General features: G+C 55.2%; 2 protein-coding genes across 2 annotated transcripts in view; both read right to left on the bottom strand.

The window, feature by feature from the left end:
* Positions 1-37: 37 nt before the first annotated feature.
* hectd1 (HECT domain containing 1) lies at positions 38-22,614 on the bottom strand. Its single transcript, XM_080512987.1, is given in 44 exon segments — positions 38-794; positions 884-927; positions 930-1,027; positions 1,160-1,310; positions 1,417-1,510; positions 1,593-1,671; positions 1,763-1,921; positions 2,776-3,269; positions 4,076-4,213; positions 4,344-4,545; positions 4,632-4,759; positions 4,836-4,918; positions 5,031-5,253; positions 5,341-5,395; positions 5,642-5,793; positions 6,356-6,659; positions 6,661-6,796; positions 6,875-7,096; positions 8,042-9,016; positions 9,872-10,048; positions 10,146-10,312; positions 10,428-10,538; positions 11,395-11,607; positions 11,706-11,980; positions 12,064-12,169; positions 12,274-12,368; positions 13,066-13,212; positions 13,893-14,104; positions 14,189-14,452; positions 14,527-14,749; positions 14,949-15,119; positions 15,699-15,837; positions 15,945-16,119; positions 17,041-17,155; positions 17,318-17,416; positions 17,568-17,644; positions 17,757-17,981; positions 17,984-18,026; positions 18,148-18,429; positions 18,556-18,783; positions 18,881-19,115; positions 19,206-19,355; positions 19,472-19,602; positions 22,387-22,614. Coding segments are annotated over 42 exon segments (7,794 nt in total). The 5' UTR covers positions 19,346-19,355; positions 19,472-19,602; positions 22,387-22,614; the 3' UTR covers positions 38-656.
* Positions 22,615-23,418: 804 nt separating this feature from the next.
* heatr5a (HEAT repeat containing 5a) overlaps positions 23,419-25,831 on the bottom strand; it is a 12,957-nt gene continuing 10,544 nt past the window's right edge. Inside the window, 4 exon segments of the mRNA XM_080512565.1 lie at positions 23,419-24,857; positions 24,943-25,096; positions 25,469-25,568; positions 25,754-25,818. Of these exon segments, the coding sequence (XP_080368691.1) occupies positions 24,701-24,857; positions 24,943-25,096; positions 25,469-25,568; positions 25,754-25,818 (476 nt within the window). The 3' untranslated portion in view covers positions 23,419-24,700.

Raw genomic sequence — 25,831 nt, 5'->3', positions numbered from 1 at the left:
ATCAGAACGCGGAACTCGTCTTGACTTCATACTTTGCAAACATTTTAATGATTTTTTTTTTTTTTGGAGCATACACATTTGAAAATATCTTGTTTACCTCAAACTGCAACTCGAGTTAAATAAATGTTTATAATATACAAAGAAAATACAGAGAGCAGAGCTGCTTGACGGCGCCTCCCACCGTCCACCAGGGCGGCGCACTCACACGGAAAACCAAAACACAAACAAACAAACAAACAAACGGGAGGAGCAGGAGGAACTGAAAACAGAAGCTACAAGTCAAACCAGGCACTAAATCCAACAGACAGGAGGTCAACACACACACACACACGCGCTCTCTCACTCACACACACACACACACGCACACACACACACACACACACACACACACACAGCAGCTGCAGCTTCAGAAAACAAACCAGCAGCAGCTCGGGGGAGCAGGAGGAGGAGCAGGAGCAGCTTATTCATTTTCATTCTGCAACATAAAAAGCCCCTCCCCCTCCTGCGGCGTTCAGTCTGTCTGTCTGTCGGTTGGTCAAGTCGGTCGGTCGGTCGGTCGTCGGGCTGGTTTGATTGGCTGGCTGAGCCGTCCGTCACGTGGCGAGCAGGTGAGAGGAGGAGCATGCTCAGTGCGGCGGTGGCGGCGGCGGCGGCGCTCAGTTGAGGTGGAAGCCTTTCTCCATGGTGGCGGCTAACAGGCGCTCCCGCATGATGTCCTCCGACGAATACTCGGGCAGCTTCAGGTAGTGAACGCACGTGTTCACCGACGGGTAGCTGGAGTCTGTGGCGTCCACCTGGGGGGAGGGGCCAATCGGGTTAGAGGGAGCGAGTGAGCGAGAGAGAGAGAGAGAGACTTTAAGGCTGGTGGGGCCACCAGGTTTACCTTCCTGACGATGGTGAGGCGGGGGTGCAGGTTGGCCAGGCCACCGGGGGCAGCGTGGAGCAGCCGGTAGTGAACTGCAGGAAGGCTTTTCTCTCGTCTGAAGACATCCCACATAAAACTGTGACAAACCTCAGGAAGCCGGGACTGGGGAGGAGCAGAGGAGGAGGAGGAGGAGGCGCAGAAGAGGAGGAGCAGAGGAGGAGAGGAGGAGTTAATACAGTGACCTGGCCTCCGGGCCCGGGGGGGGTGGGGTAGTGTGACTCCACCCGCTCTCACCTGTCTCTGGTGTAACCCAGCTTTGGTTCAGTGTAGTTGATGATGTCATCGGCAGTCCAGGAAGGCGATTGGTTCCCACAGAGAATCATCTGCACCTCCCGATGGCTGAAGGAGCTCAGCTTCTCCATGGGAAAGACTCGGTTGAAGCCCTCTGAGGAGGAGGAGGAGGAGGAAGAGGAGGAGGAGTCACATACTGGGTGGGTGGGTGTGTGTGTGTGTGTGTTGTGTCTGGACCAGTGTGTGTGTGTGTTGTGTACCTCTGAAGGCCTCCATCTGTTTCTGGATCCCAGTGTGCATACAGAAGTCAAACATGAGCTCCACGTACTCCTCAGTGTTCTCCATGGTGACCATCTACACACACACACACACACACACAGAATGAGGACGACGCGCTGTGACAACTGTGTGAGTCTGCATCTGTTGCCATGGTTACCTCGTCGTCTCCGTTGGGTTTGAGGTCCACTGCAGAGAAACCGTGAACTTTGGAGGACGGACAGAACTGGAAGTTCAACCTGCAGGGAAACGCCGAGCCGTGTGAGAGCACTCTCACCTGTGTGTGTGTGTGTGTGTGTGTGTGTGTGTGTGCGTGTGTGTGTGTGTTACCCGAGGTCTTCGATGCTGAGCGGGGGTCCAGACCCCAGAGGGTTCCTCAGCATCAGGTCCTGCAGCCTGGTGTTCTTCTCGTCCTCAGAAAGACTCTTGCTGGTCAGAATCTGCCTCCTCTTCACCGCCAGCTCCTTGACCTCCTTCAGGAAGCTCGCTCTGGGGGGGGGGGGGGGGGGGGGGGGGGGGGGGCAGGAAGTAGTAAACATCCAATCAGTGGATAAACTCCAGATTAAAGTTTCATGGGTCGATATAACTAGTTTATATAGAACCCCAGTGTGTGTTTACAGTGTAACGGCAGAAACGCTGAAAATGATGTGCAGTAGGCGGCTTTACGTGATGCACCTGAACGCACCACTCATGGCCGTCAGCTGCCGGACCACGGAAAGCAGCGCTCGACATCAGGAAGAGCAGAAATCTCATTTTCAGGCCAAGTTTTGGCGAAGCAGAGGCTCAAACCAGCAGGTGTCGACATGCAGAAGCAGAATCTGGCGGCGTGAAGCCCGTTAGCAAGTGAAAACACATTAATTAGCCGTAGTGTTCAAAACCTAGCGGCTTACAGCCTGTAAGCTACGTGTTTACTCCACACGGATTTGAACCATTTTCTAAAAGTCTCCTCTCGGGACCCGCGGCCCACAGTGAGTCAAGGACCCGAGGCCCACGGCGAGTCAAGGACCCGAGGCCCACGGCGAGTCAAGGACCCGAGGCCCACGGCGAGTCAAGGACCCGAGGCCCACGGCGAGTCAAGGACCCGAGGCCCACAGGAAGTCCGGGACCCGAGGCCCACAGCGAGTCAGGGACCCGAGGCCCACAGCGAGTCCGGGACCCGAGGCCCACAGCGAGTCAGGGACCCGAGGCCCACAGCGAGTCAGGGACCCGAGGCCCACAGCGAGTCAGGGACCCGAGGCCCACAGCGAGTCCGGGACCCGAGGCCCACAGGGAGTCTAGGACCCGAGGCCCACAGTGAGTCCGGGACCCACGGCGGCCCGGTGGCGGCGGCGGTCCGGCCTCACCTGTGCGGGTTGACGAGGTGGAAGTCGTCCCAGGTCAGGATGCCGTGGTACCAGGCGGGCGGTTTGGGCTTGGGCGGGTCCATGATGAACTCGGACTTGGAGTCCTCGTCAAAGCTGCCCACGGAGAAGGTCTCCTGGCTCTCCTCGGTGGACGCCTCCGACTGCACCTCGGACAGCAGCAGGAAGGGCTGCAGGTGCAGCCGCTCCGGGTCCAGGCCCGGCGGCGGCGGCGGCGAGCCGCGCGACTGGTACAGCAGCTTGCTCATGTTGGACTTGATGTCGCCCATGCAGAGCAGCTTGAAGAAGGGCTGCGACACCGGCAGGTCCACCAGGCGGTTGTCCTGGACGCACTTGGCCAGGAAGACGCCCAGGAAGTGGAACAGCTTGGTGACGCGCTCCAGCTCCTCGCTGTCCTGAGGGAACGGCGCCGGGAACAGGCCGCAGGAGCGCTGCACGTAGAACCCGGGCGGCTTCAGGCCGCCGCCGAGGTCCACCTGGGGCGGAGACGGTCCTGGTGAGGGGGGGGTGTGTGTGTGTGTGTGTGTGTGTGTGTGTGTGTCATGTCTGGACCTGTCTGTGCGTGTGTGTGTCTGGACCAGTGTGTGTGTGTGTGTGTGTGTGTGTGTGTGGTGTCTGGATCAGTGTGTGTGTGTGTGTGTTGTGTCTGGATCAGTGTGTGTGTGTGTGTGTTGTGTCTGGATCAGTGTGTGTGTGTGTGTGTCATGTCTGGACCTGTGTGTGTGTGTCTGGACCAGCGTGTGTGTGTGTGTGTCTGGACCAGTGTGTGTGTGTGTGTGTCTGGACCAGCGTGTGTGTGTGTGTGTCTGGACCAGCGTGTGTGTGTGTGTGTCTGGACCAGTGTGTGTGTGTGTGTGTCTGGACCAGCGTGTGTGTGTGTGTGTGTCTGGACCAGTGTGTGTGTGTGTGTGTGTGTGTGTGTGTTGTGTCTGGATCAGTGTGTGTGTGTGTGTGTGTCATGTCTGGACCAGCGTGTGTGTGTGTGTGTCTGGACCAGCGTGTGTGTGTGTGTCTGGACCAGTGTGTGTGTGTGTGTGTGTGTGTGTGTTGTGTCTGGATCAGTGTGTGTTGTGTCTGGATCAGTGTGTGTGCGTGTGTGTGTGTGCGTGTGTGTGTGTGTGTGTGTGTGTGTGTGTGTGTGTCTGGACCAGTGTGTGTGTGTGTGTGTGTTGTGTCTGGATCAGTGTGTGTGTGTGTGTGTGTGTTGTGTCTGGACCAGTGTGTGTGTGTGTGAGTGTGTCGTGTCTGGACCAGTGTGTGTGTGTGTGTGTGTGTGTCCAACCTGTCGTGACTCGTCGTCGGGGAAGTCGTCGTCACACAGCCAGATGCCGAGAGACGTCCTCTGGAACTCTGCAGCCACCAGAGCGTAAAACTCCAGAGTGGGACCGAGGCCAGTTCCCTCCTCCCCCTGGAACTCCACCTACACACACACACACACACACACACAATAACACACACACACACCATCAGTGTTTGTTCTCCAGAAGCAGTGGTGCAGTCCGGCGCTCCTCCAGCAGGGCGGCGCCGCCGCCGCCTCCCCCTCCTCTCACCTCCAGCACGGACTTGCGGTCGGCGTGCAGCTGCATGACGGACTCCGCCCACTCCATCATGGCCTCCCCCCGGGGCACCTTGACCCGCTCGTGTTTGAGCCGGCCCACCCGGAACTCCCCCGGGTCGTCGCGCCGCACCGTGGTGGACGGCCGCGAGCGCTCCATGGTCGCCTCGCGGCGGTTCTGCAGCCACACGATGGCCCTGAGCGGAGACACACGGTCAGCGTGTCACACACCAGGTGTGTGTGTGTGTGTGTGTGTGTGTGTGGCGGCGCTCCTCACGCTCACCTGGACGCGCCGAACGCCGTGCAGGTGAAGTAGAGCTGCCGCGTCTCGAAGGGGATCAGGAAAGGACACTTGGAGGTGAGCTGCTCACACCAGTCGGGCAGAGCGCCGCTCGCCAGCGCCAGAGGTTCCTGCGGGACGCCAAACACCCCGTTATACTCCGGTAGGACGGACGGACGCCGCGCGCCGCGCGTCTCCCACACTGACCTCGATCTGCTGCAGGATCTTTGTGGTGATTTTCTTGCTGGTGAATTCTTCTGGAGACGCGTTGAACTGCAGCTCGTCCACGTCTGCAGACACACACACTGTTGATGGCTCACGTGTGTGTGCGTGTGTGTGTGTGTGTGTGTGTGTGTGTGTGTGTGTGTGTGTGTGTGTGTGTGTGTGTGTGTGTGTCCGTACCCTCCTGCAGCGTGCGTGCGTTGGAGGCGTCGTCCCCCCCGATGATGTAGAGGATGCGCAGCAGCTGCAGGACGTCCTCCACGCCGCAGGCGTTCTGGCCGCAGCCCGCCTTGGCCTGCGCCGCCTCCCGGGCGCCGCCCAGGATCTCGCTGCTCTGATTGGCCGACACGGAGCTCGGACTCAGGCCGCCGGAGCGACCGCCGACGCCGTGCTCGCAGAAGTCCTGGGGAGGCGAGGGGTCAGGGGTCAGAGGTCAGGGGTCAGGGGCTCGGTGAGTGCGAGACTGTTGTGATGCGACAGGATGACTCACCATCTTGCTGCTCTCCTTCTCTTTGTCTGAGTCCTTCAGCTCCCGGTACATGATCCTGAGAGACACACACACATATGTATCAACACACACACACTGTACGAGCATGACTCAGCACTTCTCACCACTAATGAGAACACAAAAACAACACATCCGATCATGACTCAGCTTTGTGTGAAAACAGAAGCTTCGGTCTAACACCAGTGACCCGCGGCGCTCAGGCTCAGCCTCCCCCTCCCCCCCCCTCCCCCTCATCCTCCTCCTCCACCTCCTCCACCTCCTCCCCCTCCTCCGCCCCTCTTACGTGTACGTCGGCTCCCAGATGCGCCGCAGTTTGTCCGTCTTCACGGATCCGTTGCAGGACAGTTGCAGAAGTCGCTGGACGTAGTAGAAGATGGTGGACTTGTAGTTGGACAGGGGGAGCTCCACCTCACGGGTCGTACCCAGGCCGGCCACCTGGGGGGGGGCAGGAAGTAGTAAACATCCAATCATCGATATAACTAGTTTATATAGAACCCCAGTTTGTGTTTACAGTGTAACGGCAGAAACGCTGAAAATTATGTCCAGTCGGCGGCTTTACGTGATGCACCTGAACGCACCACTCATGGCCGTCAGCTGCAGGACCACGGAAAGCAGCGCTCGACATCAGGAAGAGCAGAAATCTCATTTTCAGGCCAAGTTTTGGCAAAGCAGAGGCTCAAACCAGCAGGTGTCGACATGCAGAAGCAGAATCTGGCGGCGTGAAGCCCGTTAGCGAGTAAAAACACATTAATTAGCCGCAGTGTTCAAAACCTAGCGGCTTACAGCCTGTAAGCTAGGTGTTTACTCCTGAAGCAGTAGCAGCGTTTCCACACGGATTTGAACCAGTTTCTAAAAGTCTCCTCTCGGGAGCCACAAAAGCAAGCGTCCAATCAGAACGGAGGACAGAGACGTCCAATCAGAAGCGGAGGACAGAGACGTCCAATCAGAAGCGGAGGACAGAGACGTCCAATCAGAACGGAGGATGGCGTGTGCGTACCTTCAGGGTGAGAGACAGGTGAGGAGACGGAGCACACTCCACCTCCTCCTGAACCTCCGACCGAGGAGTCCCTGGAGACGGGATCTCCAGGTCGGTGGTCTGCTGGACGTTGGTCCTCCCTGGTCGCGGGTCGAAGGCGGGGACAAGAGCTGAGAACTGTCTCTTGAGGACAAAGTCATCGTCCCAGGTCCTCCTGCGTCCTCCTTTGGTCTCGTACTCCTCCTCCTCCTGGACACAGACAGAGACGGAGACAGCGTCAGTACGGAGCTGCTGCGTCTCCGTCCACCGGTATGACGACGTCTCATACCAGGACCTCCTCGTATTCTTGGTCCTCCTGATTGTCGTCTTCGTTCTCGTCGTCGTCCTCGTCCGGTTCTGGAAGGTCCTCCTCGTCGTCCAGCTCGGCCAGCAGGGTGTTTGCCCGGCAGCTGTCCAGGAAGTCTGCGGGGGGGACGGGGACAGACAAGATGTGAGAACTACACACACACACACACACACACACACTGCAGGGTCACCCACCGTAGAGAGAGAACTCCGCCTCCTGACCCGTGTCACTCTCGCTGGACGTGGACGTCAGGCTGGTCGTCAGGGTGTTGCTGAGCAACTGTCCCACCGACAGGCCGGTGGTTGCCGTGGCTACATTATTGCTGCTGGTGACTATGGAGGTGGACATGGTGACGGTGGAGGTGGTGCCGGTGGTGGTGAGGTTGGGGAAGCTCTGAGCGCCCATGAGAGGAGAGGCTGCGGGCGAGACGAGACGTTCGTCGGAGCTCAAGGGTCACGTGACCCGGCGGGGCCACGCCCCCACAATCAGCATACGCCTGCGCTAACATGCTGTATGCTAACATGCTGTATGCTAACATGCTGTATGCTAACATGCATCCTCTCATCATGAAATACTGTCGTTTTTAATTAATCTTCTTTGTTTTGTACATTTCTGACCTCTAATGAATCGCTGTTCTACAGATGTGGAGAGAGAGAGAGAGAGAGAGAGAGAAAGCGAGAGAGAAAGCGAAAGAGAGAGAAAGCAAGAGAGACAGAGAGAGCGAGAGAGAGACAGAGAGAGAGACAGAGACAAAGAGAGACAGACAGAGAGACAGACAGAGAAAGAGACAGAGACAAAGAGAGAGAGAGACAGAGAGAGTGAGACAGACAGACAGAGAGAGAGACAAAGAGAGAGAGACAGAGAGAGAGAGACAGAGAGAGAGAGAGAGAGAGAGACAGAGAGACAGAGAGAGACAGAGAGAGAGACAAAGAGAGAGAGACAGAGACACAGAGAGAGAGAGAGAGACAGAGACAGAGACAGAGAGAGACAGAGAGAGACAGAGAGAGAGACAGAGACAGAGAGACAGAGACAGAGAGAGAGAGAGAGAGAGAGAGACAGAGAGAGACAGAGAGAGAGACAAAGAGAGAGAGACAGAGACAGAGAGAGAGACAAAGAGAGAGAGACAGAGACAGAGCGAGAGAGAGAGCGAGAGAGAGGAAGAAGAAGTGTAAAGTATCATGAAGCATCATCATCAGCTGCAGACCGTCCGGCCACTGAAGGACTTCAGTCGTCACGGCGGCGGAGGAAGTGAAGGTCTTGGCCAAGAGGACAGAAGCGTATCGCCGTGTGGCGAGACGCCGCCGCCAACGGGCGCTAGCCTGCAGGCTAACTGCCCGCGGCGGTGTGGTGCGGCTACTCACTGGCCGTGCTCATGACGTTCCTGCCCAGCGTGTTGGTGTTGTTGTCGCTGCTGCTGCGGCTCAGGTTCATGTTGTTGGTGGCGTTGGTGCGCGACATGTTGGGCGCGCGGCGGACGAAGGACTCCATGAGGCTGGCCTCCCGCGACGACAGGTTGGGCACGCTGGCGCTGGAGCTCATGGGGGCGCCGGCCGCCAGCAGCGAGTTGACGGACAGCCGGGCGTTGGTGGCCGAGCAGAGGGGCCGCTGGGACGGCGCGTCCTTGCTGGACGACTCCGACACCGAGCTGACGTCGGGCGAGCTCACGCTCACCAGCCCCATGGAGATGGCGGCGGCCGGGTCGGCCGCCGAGTCTTTGTTCCTGGCGTCGTCGTCGCCGACGGCGGACGCGTCGGCGGTGAGCGTGCCGGAGCTGGACGCCGAGCCGGAGCCGCCCTCCACGGCGGAGGACAGCACCACGATGGGCTCCTGCAGGTGTCCGTCGGGGCAGACCCCGCCCCCCAGCATGGCGCCCGGGTCCAGCGGCAGCCCGTCGGCCCTCCTCTCCGGCCGCGGGCCGGCGGCGCCCGGCAGCCCGGCCGAGGAGCCGAGGCTGATGTCGGAGGAGGAGGCCACGCTGCACACGGAGCTGCTGCTGCCCTTCCGGCTGGACGAGCTGGCCCCGCCCAGCGACGAGGCCCCGCCCTTGTCCGGGCAGTTATTTTTCACCAGGCTGCTCCACGACTGCTGCTGCGAGGAGGACGAGGTGGACGACGACGACGAGGAGGTGGCAATGGCGCCGCCGCCCACGGCCATTGCCAAGGGTCCCACCGCAGAGGAGGCGGGGCCTGAAACAGTGGATGAGACAGGTTTGGGTGACGGCGCTGTGGCAGCCGACTCAGGGTCGTACCCTGGGGCAAGCTTGAGGTCAAACTTCCCTTCAGCGCCCATACGGTAAGAGTTAGAGCCGCCAGCATCCCAGGTTACATCAATCCAGCCTGGATGAACAGAGAGACAGGAGGAGACGGACGGATGGATGTCAGAGACCCGGCAGAGAGACAGACGGACAGAGACAGACAGGAACAGAGAGACAGACAGAAACAGAGTGACAGAAGCAGCTTACAGTCAGATCGGCTCCACACTGACTACAGAGCAGAGGAAGTCTTCGAGGTCACAAAGAGGAACGGAAAACAAATCGATCAAAACATCTGCATGTGTAAACAACATGAGGGGCTCCAGATGTGATCGACTCCCAAAATCACCTGCGATAGGGATCAAATTAACAAGGGGGGGCGGGGCCAATTCAACCTGTCCTATTGCCCGGAGCATGAGGACACGCCCCTTCGATTTTGAGATGGTTGATGGAAGATTTCTATTTACAATTCGTCACAGATCAGATAAATATGGAAAACGAAATTTTACGGCCGATTCTCGTGACGAGAGCTTCTTGTGAGTCATCAGGGGGGGAAAAAAGGGGGTCAGTGTGTGAAGAGATGAGCTCTTCTCAGTCCTGATTTCAGAGAAACATTATCACTGCCGACATGTTGACGTGAGGCGACCAGAGAAAAATATGAACAGTCACAGAAAACGACACTCAAAGCAAAAGGGAGGAGAATTTTGGCGGCAAAATGCGAAGCGTCAGAAGCACAAAGTGAAAGAAGTCCAAACACACCGCCCTTTTTTTTTTTTTTTTAACCCTTCCTGCAATAACATGTTTGAACCCTGCTGCTAGCTGAGCATGATGTTGTGTCACACTCTGGGGTCAGAGGTCAGAGGTCAGAGGTCAGCTCTCTGCAGGTCTCATATTGCGCTCCACCCGTCGTCACCCCGCACGAGACGTGTGCCCGTCTTACCGTTGTGCGCCTCGCCGGTGACCGTGCCCTCGCCGGCCGGGTTGCCGTCCTGGTCGCGCCACTTCCAGTCGATGCCGCGGACGACGCGCGCCCCAGGTACGATGTACTTCATCACCTGGGAGCGGAAGAGGCGGCGCTGGCGGCGCAGGTTGGCCTCGGCCTCCTTCACAGCTTTACCTGAAGGGACGAGACGAGACGAGACGGGGGCGGGGGACGTCAGCCTCGGCGGAGACGCTGGCGGGCGGCGATGGCGGCGGCGGACAGCGCGACTCACCCAGCTGGTCCTCGCAGACGGCGCTCACGTTGCCGTACAGTTCCAGTCCGGACAGAGAGAGGTAGTGCGTCTGTCCGCTGGCGTTCTTCCCCATCTGCTTGATGCGGATGTGCCTCCAGCCCTGCTTCTCGTCTTTGGACGGGTCCAGAGGCCACGTGGCCGTCGAGCTGAGACACAGACGCAGACCGTCGTCAACGACGACGACGACGACACAGACCGTCGTCAACGACGACGACGACGACGACGACACAGACCATCGTCAAGGTCAAGGAAGCGACTTACCCTGGTTCATTCAGACTGCTGTCGTCAACGTGGGTGTACAGAGTCGTCCACGTCTGGCCGTCCTTAGACACCTGAAACACCCAGTTCCTCAACGCAGAGCGACCATAACCCCTGCAGGAGGAAGAGGAGGAGGAAGAGGAGCAGGAGGAAGAGCAGGAGGAGGAAGAGGTGGAAGAGGAGGAGGAAGAAGAGGAGGAGGAAGAAGAGCAGGAGGAAGAGGAGGAGGAGGAAGAGGTGGAAGAGGAGGAGGAAGAGGAGGAGGAAGAAGAGCAGGAGGAGGAAGAGCAGGAGGAGGAGGAAGTGGAAGAGGAGGACGAAGAGGAGGAAGAGGAGGAGGATGAAGCGGAGGAAGAGGAGGAGGAAGAGCAGGAGGAGGAAGAGGTGGAAGAGGAGGAGGAAGAGGAGGAGGAAGAAGAGCAGGAGGAGGAAGAGCAGGAGGAGGAGGAAGTGGAAGAGGAGGACGAAGAGGAGGAAGAGGAGGAGGATGAAGCGGAGGAAGAGGAGGAGGAAGAGCAGGAGGAAGAGGAGGAGGAAGAGGAGGAGGAGGACGAAGAGGAGGAGGAACAGGAGGAACAGGAGGAACAGGAGGAGGAAGAGCAGGAGGAGGAGGACAAAGAGGAGGACGAAGAGGAGGACGAAGAGGAGGACGAAGAGGAGGAGGAAGAGCAGGAGGAGGAGGACAAAGAGGAGGACGAAGAGGAGGACGAAGAGGAGGACAAAGAGGAGGACAAAGAGGAGGACAAAGAGGAGGAAGAGGAGGAGGACGAAGAGGAGGTGGAAGAGGAGGACGAAGAGGAGGAGGAGGAGGAAGAGCAGGAGGAAGAGGAGGAGACATGACAGAAGTATTTTAGTGGGTCATCCATCATCTCTATGAGTGAAGCTGAATTCGTTCGGGGAATCTCAGTATGGGTGCGTTTGTTTCGTCCCCCGGGAGTGTCCCGGGGTGTCGGTGCGTTAGTCTCCTGACCTGGCGTGCCTCAGGGTGTAGGCGGAGGGGATGACCCAGAGGCCCAGGTCCACGGCGAACCAGGCGTTCTTGTCGTCGTTGGTGTGGCAGTTGAGGGCGGAGCTGTCCCGGCTCAGGATGTCCTCCAGCCGGCCGTACGGGAGGTTCCGCCCCTCCGACGAGGTCACCACCACCAGGCCGTACGCCGCCGGGTTCACCCACTCGTACGCCGTCCTGCACGCGGCCGGGACGGGGAAACGTAAGCGACCCACGGCGGGAAACGAGGGATTCCCGGGTCCAGAGGGGGGGGGGGTACAGACAAAGGCTCTTACTTGGCGTTGGTTCCGACCCAGTAGATGATCCCGTTCTCGTCGAAGTCGTGCTGGTGCCGGAAGGAGAAGGTCTGACCCTCCCTCAGCTTCCTCACGAACACGAAGGACGAGCGCTCGAAGTCGTACCACTGCTTGGCCACCATCTTCAGCAGGTACTGCTCCAGCGACTCCACGGTGGCCAGCGGCTCCATCTTCAGCATGCGGCCCGTCCGGTCGATCAGCGCCGTCTCGCCCGGCGCCCGCTCCAGACGGAAGCGCAGCCTCCGCGTCAAGATCTGACGGGCAAACGCACAGAGCCGTGAGAGGGGGGACGGCGATAGGCGGGACCGTCGGGACAAAACATGACTCGGCGGCTCACCTGCAGGTTGTATGAGGATCCCGGAGTGTCGTACAGGTGCAGAGGTAGACGTTCGATCGACTCCAGGACTGCTATCAGTTTACGGATTAAGGCAACGGCTGGTCGGCTGCAAACACACACACACACACACACACACACACACACACTTGTTAATCCATCAACACACATAAAAATGAAGCGTACAAGCGGCGAGTGGACTCGTGTCGTTACCTTTCGTCGTCTTCATTCTCGCTGAAAGCCGCCTTGAAGACATTGATCCTCTCCATTAAAGGCTTACAATCATTTTTCAGGTCCAGGTCCACACTCTGTGCGCACACACACACACACACACACACACACACACACACACACACACACACACACACACACACACACACACAATTGATGCATCGTCCAACAAATACAAAAGGACTTTGAACTTGTCAGTGTTTTACTTCAGAATAACCACTCACATTATCGTTAACCAGATTAAGTACCGACTCAGCATTTTGACACTGACTCAGCTTTTTCATATACTGAGTGAGTCGGCATTTTTACCGAGTCAGCAAATAACAAGTGAGTCTCCATTTTTTTTTTTAAAACACTGAATCAGCATTTTCATATCAACTCAGCATATAAAAAATGAGTCAGCATTTTTATACCGACTCTTCTACACAGACTGGGCATACTAGCGAGTCAGTATTTTTATACTGACTCAGCATTTTCATATAGACTCAGCATATAAAGAATGAGTCAGCATTTTTATACCGACTCTTCTAACAGACTGGGCATACAACTAGTGAGTCACTATTTTTATACTGACTCAGCATATAAAGAATGAGTCAGCATTTTTCTACTGCCTCTTCTAACACAGACTGGGCATACAACTAGCGAGTCAGTATTTTCATACCGACACAGCATTTTCATATGGACTCAGCATTTATAACAAGCGAGTTGGCACTTTTAATGCCGACTCAGCATTTTTTTTTAGACCGGTTAGTGTGACGCCCGTCGTCGACTCACGTTGTTGAGCACGGTGAAGAGAGCCTGAACCAGGCCGCTGCTGCACATCTCGTACGGGGAAATTGTGTTTTCGTCCTTCAACACAACGATCAGGTTCTCCAGCGCCGTTTTCATCAGGTCCCTCCACGTGTTCTCGCCCTCCGAGCACTGGAACGCCACGTCGACACCACACAGTGAGAAGATAGAGAGATAGATAATTACTTTATTCATCCCCGAAGGGAAATTGTCTTGTTGCAGCAATCTGGTACATACGTAAAAAATTAAAAAATTAAAATATCTGGGTATAAGACATAAAGTAAAACACAGAACAGAACATGGACACTTAGAAATAAGACGAGATAAAAGCAAGATAAATAAATAAATAGTAAGGTGCAGTGGCAGAGCCATTAGAAGTAGGCATTATATAATAATAACAACAATAACACAGATAATAACAATGTGTAATAGTGTATTATATTCGTGTATAGTACTACTAATAATGGTAGCAATAATATAACAATAACAATATATATATCAGTAATATAATAATAATAATAATAATAATAGTAATAGTATACTTATAATAATAATAATGCCAATGGTAATAGTGTACTTGCACATGTATAAATATATGTATATGTACATGCAATATGCCATATGAAATATGAAATATATGATATAATATAAGTATCAATGTAATTTAGTCCAGGTGGTGATGGAGGCTCTGATGGAGGAAGAAGAGTTAAAAAGTCTAAGGAAGGATTTCCTGTAACGTTCCATAGAACACGGCGGAATCACAACACAGTGTGTGTGTGTGTGTGTGTGTGTGTGTGCGTGTGTGTGCAGACCTGTCGGTGTGTGTGCAGCTCCCAGGCGGACTCCAGCTGTGTGGAGATGTTCCTCAGGGTGACCACCACCCCCCGGGGCATGCTCTCCACCGCCTTGAAGTGGTCGTCGTACAGCTCCCGGGCCATGCTCTTCACCTTCTGCTTCGTCTTCTCCAGCTTCGACTTTAACTTCCTGCCGCGCTTCCCCGTCCAGCCCGTCACGAACTCGGAGCCTACACACACACACACACACACACACACACTCTACGTTAGCACAACAAACTAGCCAAACGTGCAGCCCGTCTAGCGGGACTCACCCAGCGACGTCTCGGCCGTGAACGAGTGCTTGGTTCCCCGGTTGGACTCGAACACGAAGCCGGGCAGGTCCTCCTTCAGGATGGTGGCCTGCTGGCCGTCCGAGTTGTGGATGGCGATCTCGCCGTCCTTCAGGCAGGTGAGCGACCAGTTGCCCACCGTCAGCTTGGTGGGGCCCACGCTGGACAGCACGGGCTGGCTGGCCGTCACCGGCTTCACCTGGCTGCGCGCCCGCTGGAGCTTCTCCAGGAACTCGCTGCGGGACTCTGGGGGGGGACGGGTAGGGTTAAGTAGGGCGGTACGGCTCGGTGTGGCGTGTGCGTGCGGCGCGGAGGTGTACCGGAGCTGTCGGAGCCGCCCTCGGGGCTCCCGCTGGAGTACATGGTGGCCAGCTTCCCGTCCAGGATGAAGCGGAACCAGCCGTTGGAGCCGTTGGAGAGCTCCAGGGCGGCGGCGTCCGACCAGATGTAGAGGCAGTCGCGGCCCCTGATGATGGACCAGTCCCTCCAGTGGTACGGCTTCCCCTGCTGGATCTCCCTGGCGTCCTCCTGCACCTCCTCCTCCTGCGGGGGAGACACACGAGTCACGCGGCTTCTTTCCTGCGGTCAGTGAACGCACCACGACACAAAGAGAAACGAAACTTCCTCAACGAATCTGTCCATCCGTCACACCGGACGACGAGAATAGTTCATTTTTTGGTTTTGCAAAAAAGATTTCAACGGCTCCGGCGCCGTTATCGTTTGACGCTCCTGTCGGCGTTACCTTCTCGGGTTTGGCCTCGTCCTCGTTCTCGTCGTCGGACGCCGGCCCCGCCAGAGTCGACACCTTGTTGATGACGCCCAGTCGGGCGAGCTGGTCCAGGAAGACGTCGCCGCCTTTGTCCACCAGGTCTCTGATGATCTGCAGGGCCAGGAGGTGGCCGTCGTCGTCGTCCTGGCAGAGGGGGGGGGGGGGGGTTTGGTGAAGGAACGGCACGAGTCTGTTACTACTGTCTGTGTGTCTTTGCTATCATTGTTGTGATTATTTTGGTTTTTGCTCTGTTGTTGCTCAGGCTGGTTTCATCTCATGGCAGTTGGAAAATAATTGGATCACTGTGATTATTGTATTATAACGAAGAAAAAAAAAGGAAAATTGTATGTAGCACTAACAAGGGTATTGTATGTTCTCCCCACCCAGTCTATCCCTCTGTCTTTCCTCTCCTCTCCTCTCCTCTCCTCCATCCTTTCACCACAACCGGTCCTCAGAATTCCTCCACCTCTGACTCTGGTTTCTACAAAGTTTCTCCTGTTGGGGAGTTTTCCTTTCCACAGTCGCAAACACACCTGCTGCTCATGTGGATGTTGAGCTTTTCTATTTTTTCTATAAAAGCACATTGGAATGACTGTAATGGATTTAAAAAAAATAATAATAATTTAATAAAAAAAAAAAATAAAAAAATTAGTGTGTGTGTGTGTGTGTGTGTGTGTGTGTGTGTGTGTGTGTGTGTGTGTGTGTGTGTGTGTGTGTGTGTACCTCCTGGTCCAGGACGGTAGCAGTGATCTCCACCAGCACCGTGGGCAGGTTGTGTCCCGTCTCACTGTCACAGACTTCCTTCAGCAGAAGCTCGCTGCTGTAATGAACCATCTTCCTGATCAGGGCCAGACTGGCTTTCCTGAAACACACACAAAAAAACAAAACACAGACCCGGGGTCAGCCTCGGCGACAACCGCAGATGTGGGCGGGGCCTGTGGCGGGGGGGGGGGGGGGGGGGGGGGTCACCTAATAGAAGGCAGCATGGTTTGCTGAAAGGTTTGTGCAAAAACGGGCAGCAGCCTCTTCAGGTAGATGGGGGCCATCTCGGGGTCTCCTTTGGGCTCGCTGCTCTCCTCCTCCTCCTTGTTCACGTCCTTCTTCTTCTTGTCGTCGCTCTTGTTCACCGGACACATCCAGTCGCCTGAAACACACACGGCACACCGTCCTGACCACCTGCACTGGGCTTAACTCTTATTATTCTCTCTTGCTTGGTATAGGTGGGAATTGGTACTCCTGAAGTTATCGTTGACTCACGCATGTCTATTTTAATTACTGTTTGCTGTATTACGCCTGCAAGGCCACGATTTGTTTCACTACGTACGAAGCTGCACCACGCCGAGACGTCTCTTCTACAAGCTAACTGACTGTCCTGACTCTTTATTTCTCTCCATACTGGGGTCGTCTCTCTTTTCTCACTCTTGCAGGTGTTTCACTGAACAGCTGCAGTCACTAGTTACCTCTTCACTCCTTCTGGCAGGTAAAAAGTAAGGAGTTTCGTTGTAGAGCAGATTTTAACGGCGTCTCTTTGAAGATCACTTTGAACAGTCCTGGAGTTACTTCACACGTCCCCGGTGATAAAAGGAAACCAGTATCTGGTGTGTTACTTACTAATGAATTAGTTATAGTCACTGTTATAACTAGTGGAGTAACTGCTCATAAAATGTAACTCACTATCGATAAAGTAACTGGTGCTAAATGTTACTAGCTTGAGGAGTCAGGCTACACTATTAATTGACGTCGATACAAAGGAACTACAGTAATTTCCCCAACTACTGTGCTCAGCTGAATATAAGCCACAGCCACCAAATAAAAAAAAAAATCAAAGTTACGTGATGCACCTGAACACATCACCGATGTATTGGTGGCACCCAGCTCATTAACTCCTAAAAATTAATAACTGAGAAACGTCATTGTTTAAGGTGTGTGAAGAAAGTAGTGGATTATAGTGAGGAAATCACAGCAGTTGCTCGTCAACAGTCACAGCTGCAGAGATTAGACGAGTCGGTGGGGGAAAGATGCTCTACAGGCTGGAGGTTGGCGGCTGCGTGGTGCGTTCACTGACCAGGTGACTGCAGGATGGCCACCACCTCGCTGTGTCCTCTCTCTCTGGCTTTGTCCAGAGGAGTCTTGCCATCCTCGTCTCGCAGGTCGGGATTAGCGCCGTGACGCAGCAGAGTCTGTCAACACACACACACACACACACACACACACACACACACACACACACACACACTAAATAAAACAAAGTCTTTCCCTGGTTACAGCCAATTATCTGGAAAAAAACACACAAAAAAAACAACACACACACAAAACTCAACACGCATGCGTGTTTTGGTTACCTTGGCTACTTGTGGGCGTCCGAAACAAGCAGCGTAGTGCAGTGAAGATGACCTCTGACCTCTGTTGACATCGGCTCCTCTCTCACACAGAAACTCCACCTGAAACACACACATCAGGGTTCGGCTCTCTGACGGCGACTTGAACAATTGCTGAACTCAAAGAGACTCCGCGCAGGTGACCTTTGACCCGAAACTGACGAGAGTGTGTGTGTGTGTGTGTGTGTGATTAAACATGTCAAGTCGTATTCACCATCTCCTGGGTGCCGAAAGCTGAAGCCCAGTTGAGGAGCGTCTGTCCAACATCGTCCATGAAGTTCACCTCGAACGCTGCAACACAAAACTCCGCGTTACACTTTGAAGTTGTCGTGAATAATTAAAACGAGGTTTTATGAGAGGTGCCGGGTCAGGGGGAGTGTTGCGGGGGGGGGCGGGGCCCGACCTCCGGTGTCGATGGCGTCGATCAGGGCGTCGGTGTCCTTGCTGCGGATACAGTCGATGAGCTGCCGGTGCGAGCGCTCGCCGGAGCTGTCCAGGCGCCGCAGGCCGGGGATGCGGCTGGTGGAACCCGCCGTGGACTTGGGCAGCGCCTTCCGTCCCTCGAACAGCAGCACCAGCAGCAGGTCCACCAGCCGCATGGTGTCCAGCACGCAGCGCTCGTCCCCCCCAGCGCCGACTCCATGGAGTCCGGCAGCGCCGAGCGCAGCAGGTCCTGAACGCAGCACAGAGGGGGGCGGAGCCGTCAGATCACACCTCATCGTTCAGTCTGTGTGTGTGTGTGTGTGTGTGTGTGTGTGTGCGTGCGTGTGTGTGTGCGTGTGTGTAAAACGTACGTGCGTGACGAGCGGAGAGCCGCGGCACAGCGTGGACAGCAGGCTGACGATGGTCGACACTTGGTTGCTCAGCTTGGAGTCGGGGGCCGAGGGGGCGGCGCCCGTCGAGGGCCGGCCCGGCTTGCAGGAGGAGGCGGGGCCCGACACCGCGCCGCCGGCGGCCGCCATGCGGGACAGCAGCTCCTCCGTCAGGCCGTGTTTGGCTAAGGGGGCGGGATCCACGCCACGGCGGGTGAAGCGGTCGGCTAACGAGGCGAAGCATCGCAGAGCGCCGTCCGACACCTGGAGGAGGAGGGGGCGGAGTTTAGAGATACAGGGGTCAAACAGCATCCTGAAGGGGGGGGGGGGGGGGTTTCCTGTAACATTCAGATGATCGTCTCCGGAGGGGGGGGGGTGCCCGGGGGTTACCTGGTGGTCTTCGTGCTTCAGCAGGCTGGACAGCGACTCCACGCACGTCTCCAGGGACGAGTCCTGCGGCTCCATCTTGCTGCAGAGGCGGGACACCACGGCCATGGCCGAGTGCAGCGTGTCTTTGTGCACCAGGTGTCCGCTGTCCCTGATGAAGCTCAGCACGCAGTTCAGGCCGCCGGCCTCGAACACGGCGCCCGACTCCCGGGTGCAGATCAGCTCCAGCACCTGCAGGGGGGTGGGGGAGGAAACGGCGAGTCAATAAAGCAATCGTCCCGACGGTCACCGAGGCTGGACCGCACCGCCCGGACCGACGCCCGCCGACCTTCACACACTGCTCCGCCAGGTCCCTGCTGGTGCGGTTGTTGAGCTCCACCACCACCAGGCGGTTGCACAGGGCCTTGATGGCGCCGTCCACGCCCACGATCCGGCGCGTGCACTCGGCGGACACGTCCAGGTAGTACGTGATGGCGCGGGCCGTCACCTCCAGGACGTTGTCGGGGGCGCTCTCGTCCAGGAAGATCTTGCAGAGGGCCGGCAGGAAGGTCCGAGGAGGACACCTGACGGAGGAGGACACAGAGGAGGGAGTGAGAGGGGGACACGGAGGAGGACGGGGGGGGGGGGGGGGGGGGGGGGGACGAGGTCCTTACGTCTCGAAGCAGCGGTCCACGTTGTCAGACATGAGCAGCAGCATGCAGAGCTGCTCCAGAGCGATGAGCTGCATGTCCCTCTCATCTCCCTGACCCATCTGAAGCCACTCCAGGAGAGTGTCCGGGTCCACATCCGCCATGATGGACGGCCTGGAGGGGGGGAGGGGGAGGAGGGGGGCACTTAAGTTTGATTACAACTCTTCATTCAACAGACTATTTAAAGAGTGGAGGAAACAAAGTGTGTGTGTGTGTGTGGGCGTCCTCACCTGGCTCAGCGGCCAATCACTGCTCTCGGCTGAGTTTCTGTTTGGGACTCATCCAACCAATGGGACGAAAAGGGAGACAGGCAGCAGGCGCTGGCGCTCACAGGGGATTCTGGGACATGAAGTCTGGTCACCTGTTGAGGAGGACGCAGGTCCTAAGAGCCGGGGATCGTCTGCATCAGGCCGGAACGGATCGGGGACCGCCGGTCAGACCGACAACTCCCCAAACGCCGAGTGACCGTCTGAGTGAAGCTGGACGACGAACATTGTGTGAACATGCTAGCACAGCTGGACGCCAGGATTTCAAGCCAGCGGACCCCGATCATGTGACTCACGGTTGATCGAATCAGAGCAGCTGAACGCAATCAGGACCAGGTGACACAACCCTGAGCCGGCGGGACACCGGGAGGTGAGAATGTTAAACAAGGAGCAGAAAAACTCGTCAACTCAACACTGCGATATTAACCAGCTGCTGTGCCAGCTAGCTCGCCAGCTAGCCACCCTCAGGCTAACGCGTTATCGTTGACCCGGAGACGCAGCTCATCGCCACAGCGATGCCGAGTCTGAATACGTGAGGCGCCGAGGCGAACCTCTGGAGTACCGCACACGCTGCAGCGTTTAAAATCCAACGTGGTTGTTGAAGATCCCGATTGAAAACACACAAAATATTTGTGCTGAACTGACAGTTTGAGTGTTTCTCTTTTCACACCCGTCAACCAACCCAATTTAAGAACTGTAAAAAGGTGAGGGACGTACCTACCGGGACACACTTCCTGTGAACGGCTTGGCGGCGGCAGTAAACCAGGCAGACTGCGTTTTGGCGTCGCCGCGCTGAAGCAGTGCATGCTGGGAGACCCGATGGGCCCAAGCTAAGTTGATTAGACCCTAATTTGAAGCCTGTCTGTCTGTCTGCCGGTGGCAGAAACAAGCTGTGCCGCTGCAGATCCTCTTAGCGCAGATTAATGGGCGCCGAGCGCCGGGACCTCCTCCTCTGGAGCCCCGCCGGCGTCCAGAGGGTGAAGTGAGCAGCAGCCACCCCCCACCCTCCACCCCACCCCCACCCGGGCCACAGGTTCAACTCCTTCCCCAGGTGGAAGCTCAGCGAGCGTCTCGGACACAAGCCCCACAAACGCATGACTCAATGGTTCTCACTCAGGTCCTCATTTCACCTGACACCAATGTGACGTGTCGCATTAATACCGCAAGAAAACAGGCTCACGCTAACGTGTCAAGGTGGATGATCACACCTCACACGCCCGCAGTAATCGGCGAGGATGCCGCGGTTCTCCAGTACAAGTTGTCTTCACTCGGCAGAAGAGCCATGAATTTGTACTCTGATCACAGTTTGCAGCATTCGCTGCTGTAAAGCCTTCGCTGTGCTCGAGAACCACCAGGAGTGTTGTTCTCTTTTATTATTTAAATGAGTGATATTGACAGAAATCCGTCAGTCAGTCTCAAATACAGCTATTTTAATTCCTGGTGTCCCACAGGGAGCTATAATGGGACCGCTATAGCTCATGTTTACACCACTTATGACGACTCCTGGGGTTGTTTTTTTTATAATAATCTGATCATTACAGTCTGGCAGCACTCGTTTTTATAGTTAAATCTTTAACAGGTCCTCAGGCCAACGCCACCAATTCGAAATCTAAAACTGTTGGATGTTTTGTAACCTTTAAAAGGGAAGCGTCTGGACTGGTGGAAAAACGCCTCCAACGGAATAAAGTCGTCAAATAAAAAAGTAGCAAGAAATCAGAGATTGTTATCTAAAGGTTGAGGAAAAACACTAGAAGAGTCCAACTTCCTCTAATATGAGAAAAGAGAAGACAAGTTTGGTGGATGTGTGGTTCAGTTTTCACTGAAGCATTAAAACAACACATCTGTGATTAAATTAAGTCGCACAACATCAGAGAGTTATAAAGAGTTTACAGTTAACATTGTACCTTCATATCAGGAAGGGAGATTTTTAATGTTTTCAGCCTGTGAAGTAAACTTTCACTCCATAATAATGATAATTATGACAATAACAGTGTGTCTCTGGGGGTGTTTTGGTGAAGTTGAGCTAAGTTTCGCACAGATTGATGAAGAAGATGAAGTTGAGGACAGAAAGATCCAGAACTTTCTCCACTCTCGTGTTTCCAGTGTTCCGGGGGACCGAAGCTCCGCAGCTCGCCCTCAATAAACCTCCTTTGTTCGGCTCTTTAAACTCCGTCCTCGGCCTTTAAAGTCCCCGCAGACTGGAACCGACTCTCCAGGACTGAACTGTGGGACCCGAGCGGTGTCAACGGTCCAGTTCACCCCCTAAACCAGGGCCTTGTCCCCCCCCCCCCCCCCTTCCTCCTCCCTCAGTCCGGGCCGTGAGGACCCGGCGGGCTCCGGGCGACTCTGCCGGGCTGAGGACGCTCTCCGGCGGGGCCCTGAAGACGTAAAAGTCCGCCGTCCTCACCGAGCGCTCAGCCTCGGCGGTGAAACAAGAGCGACGTCGGGCCGCTGGACAAACCCGTCAAAACAGCAGAATCGAGCCTCCGGATCCCCGCAGCGCACAATAAAACCCGCAGCTTATTCAGCACAAACACCGATTACAGGCTGCCGGAGCCGCACAGCCGGCTGCTGCTGGCCGGTTAGCCGCGGCTAGCAGCAGCCGGAGCTAATCTAACCGCTGCCTGAAATATTAATTTTTCATCAAACCGCAGTTTATGCTGACTAACCCCGCACGGATCTGTTAAACGGCCCCGGGTGGCTCTCATTGGGGGGGTTTAAAATGTGACGTTATGGCCTTTAAAAAAAAAAAAAAATCCCCGCGGCCTCCCACTCACTAACCGAACCGCGGGGCTCGAGTTCCGGGAGAGCCGGGAGGCCGCGACGCAGCCTCGGTCACCAGCCACGAGTGACCCCGGAGCTCCGGCTGATCCACTCACCGTCTTTTTTTTTTTTTCCCCAGTCGGCCCGGAGACGCTCGGCACCTCGGTGAGCGACGCTGGTCAGAGTCCCGCCGGAAGGCCGAAGAGCCGCGTATAGTGGTCGCCGATATCCGCGGTCCGGATCAAGGCGCTCCCATGTCGTGAGAACGGCGGCGGAAGGTCAGAGCGTCACGGGACGGGACGGAGCGGGGCGACGAGCGGCCGATAGCGGACCGAAATGGAGAGCCGAGCCGAGCCAGGCTGCTGCGTTCAGGGGCCGCTGGAGAGCTCGGAAACTGCAGCGCTGCCAGCGGCCGCCCCAGACAGAGCCTGAAAACTCCGGAAAAGGAAAACGTTTAAAAACGCCTGAAAGCGTTTTTTATTCAAAGTAAAAAATGTGATTTTAGCCCACAAATTTCTTTCCCATTCAAGATATCTAACAATGCTTTTTTTAAATTGAAAAGTTTATTTTGGATATGTGGCAAACAAAACAACAAAATAAAATAAAAACAGATGAAACATATAAACATGACAGAACAAAGCTAAGCCAAAAAAAAGAAAGTAAATTAAATAACTAATGCCCACTAGCCCTTCTCCAAATCAACAATTAATCACGTTATACCCCATTGGTTATATGTGTTTCTATTTACGAAAAATAGATATCATATTATATTATGTTTATTAAGTATTACTATTACATATGTTACATATATACATTATTGCTGTCCTAGGTCAAATTGTTACTCTTCTGTCTTAAATTCATTAGTGATATGATTTGAAAAGCTTTTCTTCAAATTTTTTTTGAGTTCGATGACATGAAATGAGATGAGTTTTAAAAAATAATAAATTTTTGTGTTCAGAAGTGACGTCTGTAATAGAGAGGGACAATCCCAGAACATCTACACCAACTAACAGCTCAACAGAGATTATTATACTTCTATAAAGCTGTGTGTAATTTTTTTTTTTAAAGTTTGATCGTTGGAAGCCTCAGTAAAATCCTTCTGGAACTCAGGAAAGGAAACCAGACTCTGCATTTCAACGAGACCTTTATTGATTGACTCCACGGTGATAAGAGACAAACACACACAGTGTGAGTTTTAGTGTTGGAGACGACGCAAACATTCAGTCTGATTGTGTCATGCTGTGAAACTAAAGTGCTGAAATGTCCCTCACAGGCCACCGTACATCCCAAAAACTTCACAGCTAACATTCGAAGTGTGACGCCGTCGATCCAACGACCTTCATTTAGTGAGCAAACCTCCCCATTGTAGTGTAGTTCTCTCTGCTGTGCAGGAGTCACATGTTCATATGCGTGTTAAACTTTCTGAAAGTTCAGATATGCAAAACGAAAAGACGCAAAACATCTAAAATATGATTAAAATGATTAACGACAAAAAGATAGTGAAACAAAGAAACCGGTCCGATATGCTAAATGATCACAAGGGAAGATCAAAAGAGGAAGAAAGATGAAAAGATGCTGAAATACTGAAAGAGAAGAGAAGAGCCGCTCCATACAAAGAGTGTTATTGTGGTTTTCGCCAGCCGACGCCCCTCGTGACCTTCCAGACCCCCGGAGGAGCTTCCTGGACCTCCGGCTGCGATCCAGTGACTCGCCCGACGGGCTGGACGTGTTCTCAAAGTGACGAGACGAAGCGCCAATCTTCAGTTCCCAATGAAACTCACCCAGACGTCTGATTGGCTGCGACCTCTGCAGGTAAGAACCTCCATCAGGAGCGGCTCCGCCTCTCCGACGGATTCAGGGTTTGACAGGAAACTGATTGGTTGTTGCTGATTGTTGACAATAAAGAGTGACGTTCTTTGATTTCAGAGCCAAAGGCGGCAGGGGAGTCTCGTCCGGACCGACGTTCTTGAACGCACCGCGACGACTGAGGGACAGCGAACGCATCGCGATCACTGAGGGACAGCGAACGCACCGCGACGACTGATGGGACAGTGAATGCACCGCGACAACTGTGGGGCAGTGAACGTAGTACGATGACTGAGGGACAGTGAACGCCCCGCGACTACTGAGGGGCAGTGAACGTACCGCGATGATTGAAGGACAGTGAACGCACCGCGACGACTGAGGGACAGTGAACGCCCCGCGACGACTGAGGGACAGTGAACGCCCCGCGACGCCTGAGGGACGGTGAACGCACCGCGATGATTGAAGGACAGTGCACCGCGACGACTGAGGGGCTGTGAACGCACCGCGACGACTGAGCGACAGTGAACGCACCACGACGATGATTGAAGGACAGTGAACGCATCACAGTGATTGATCGGGGGACAGTGAACGCATCACAGTGTTCCAGGCGTCCAATCAGACGCCTCAGAGGAAGTTGGTCTTGAGCGTGATGCTCGGGGACGACTTGGCGGCGCTGCGGGAGGCCGGGGAAGCGCCGCCGGGCTTGGCGTCGCCGCTCTGCTGGCTCTTGATGGCGGCTTCCAGCCGAGACTTCAGGTGAGGCGCCGACGTCAGGAGGGACCTGGGGGGGGGGGGGGGGGAGAACGACCAATCAGAGCTCGCCCCGGAGCGTCACGGCCGTGCAAACAAACGGTATCCGTGGTTACCTGAAGGCCGCCGGGTGCTGCGGGCCGAGACGCATCAGCTCCCTGAGCGCCGCCTCGTGGAGGGAGCGGGACACGGAGGGGGCGGAGCTACGAGCGTTTTCATCCAGGAGGAAGGAGATGAGGAGCGGCAGGAGGACGGCCAACAGGGGAGGACCTGCAGGAGGAACACACACATCTCATGACCTCCGCCGCACACTCATGAAGTAATACATTATAGTAATATAAACACTCAGTGTGTGTGTGTGTGTGTGTGTGTGTGTGTGTGTGTGTGTGTGTGTGTGTGTGTGCTACAGGGACCTGTAAATGTCTTCACCTTCGTAAAATGTCTGTCTGTTAAAAAAACATTTTTAAGCATCTCTCTACCTCTCTCTTTCTACCTCTCTCTACCTCTCTCTACCTCTCTCTACCTCTCTCGACCTCTCTCTACCTCTCTCTCACTACCTCTCTCTACCTCTCTCTACCTCTCTCTACCTCTCTCGACCTCTCTCTACCTCTCTCTACCTCTCTCTCTCTCTCTCTTACTCACGCTGACATTCGGAGGCGGCCTGAATCAAAACCTCCAGAGCTCGAACGCCATCCAGCACGCCGTGAAGCTCCTCAGCAGTCCGAGGACGCCGACGCTCCACCTGCTGAGAAACACACACACACACACACACACACACACACACACACACACACACACACACACACACACACACACACACACACACACACACACACACACACACACACAATAACACACACACACACACCATCAGTGTTTGTTCTCCAGAAGCAGTGGTGCAGTCCGCCGCCTCCCCCTCCTCTCAACTAGGAGTTGAGGACAGTTTCTGCGACGTTGGCGACTGAACGGCGAGCCTCTGCGCGCCTCGGTACCTGCAGGAATCGA

The sequence above is a fragment of the Blennius ocellaris genome (assembly GCF_963422515.1).
Source record: "Blennius ocellaris genome assembly, chromosome: 17".
Lineage (NCBI taxonomy): Eukaryota > Metazoa > Chordata > Actinopteri > Blenniiformes > Blenniidae > Blennius > Blennius ocellaris.
Note: the sequence above shows the minus strand (reverse complement) of the source record. Positions and strands in the feature narration are given on the sequence as shown.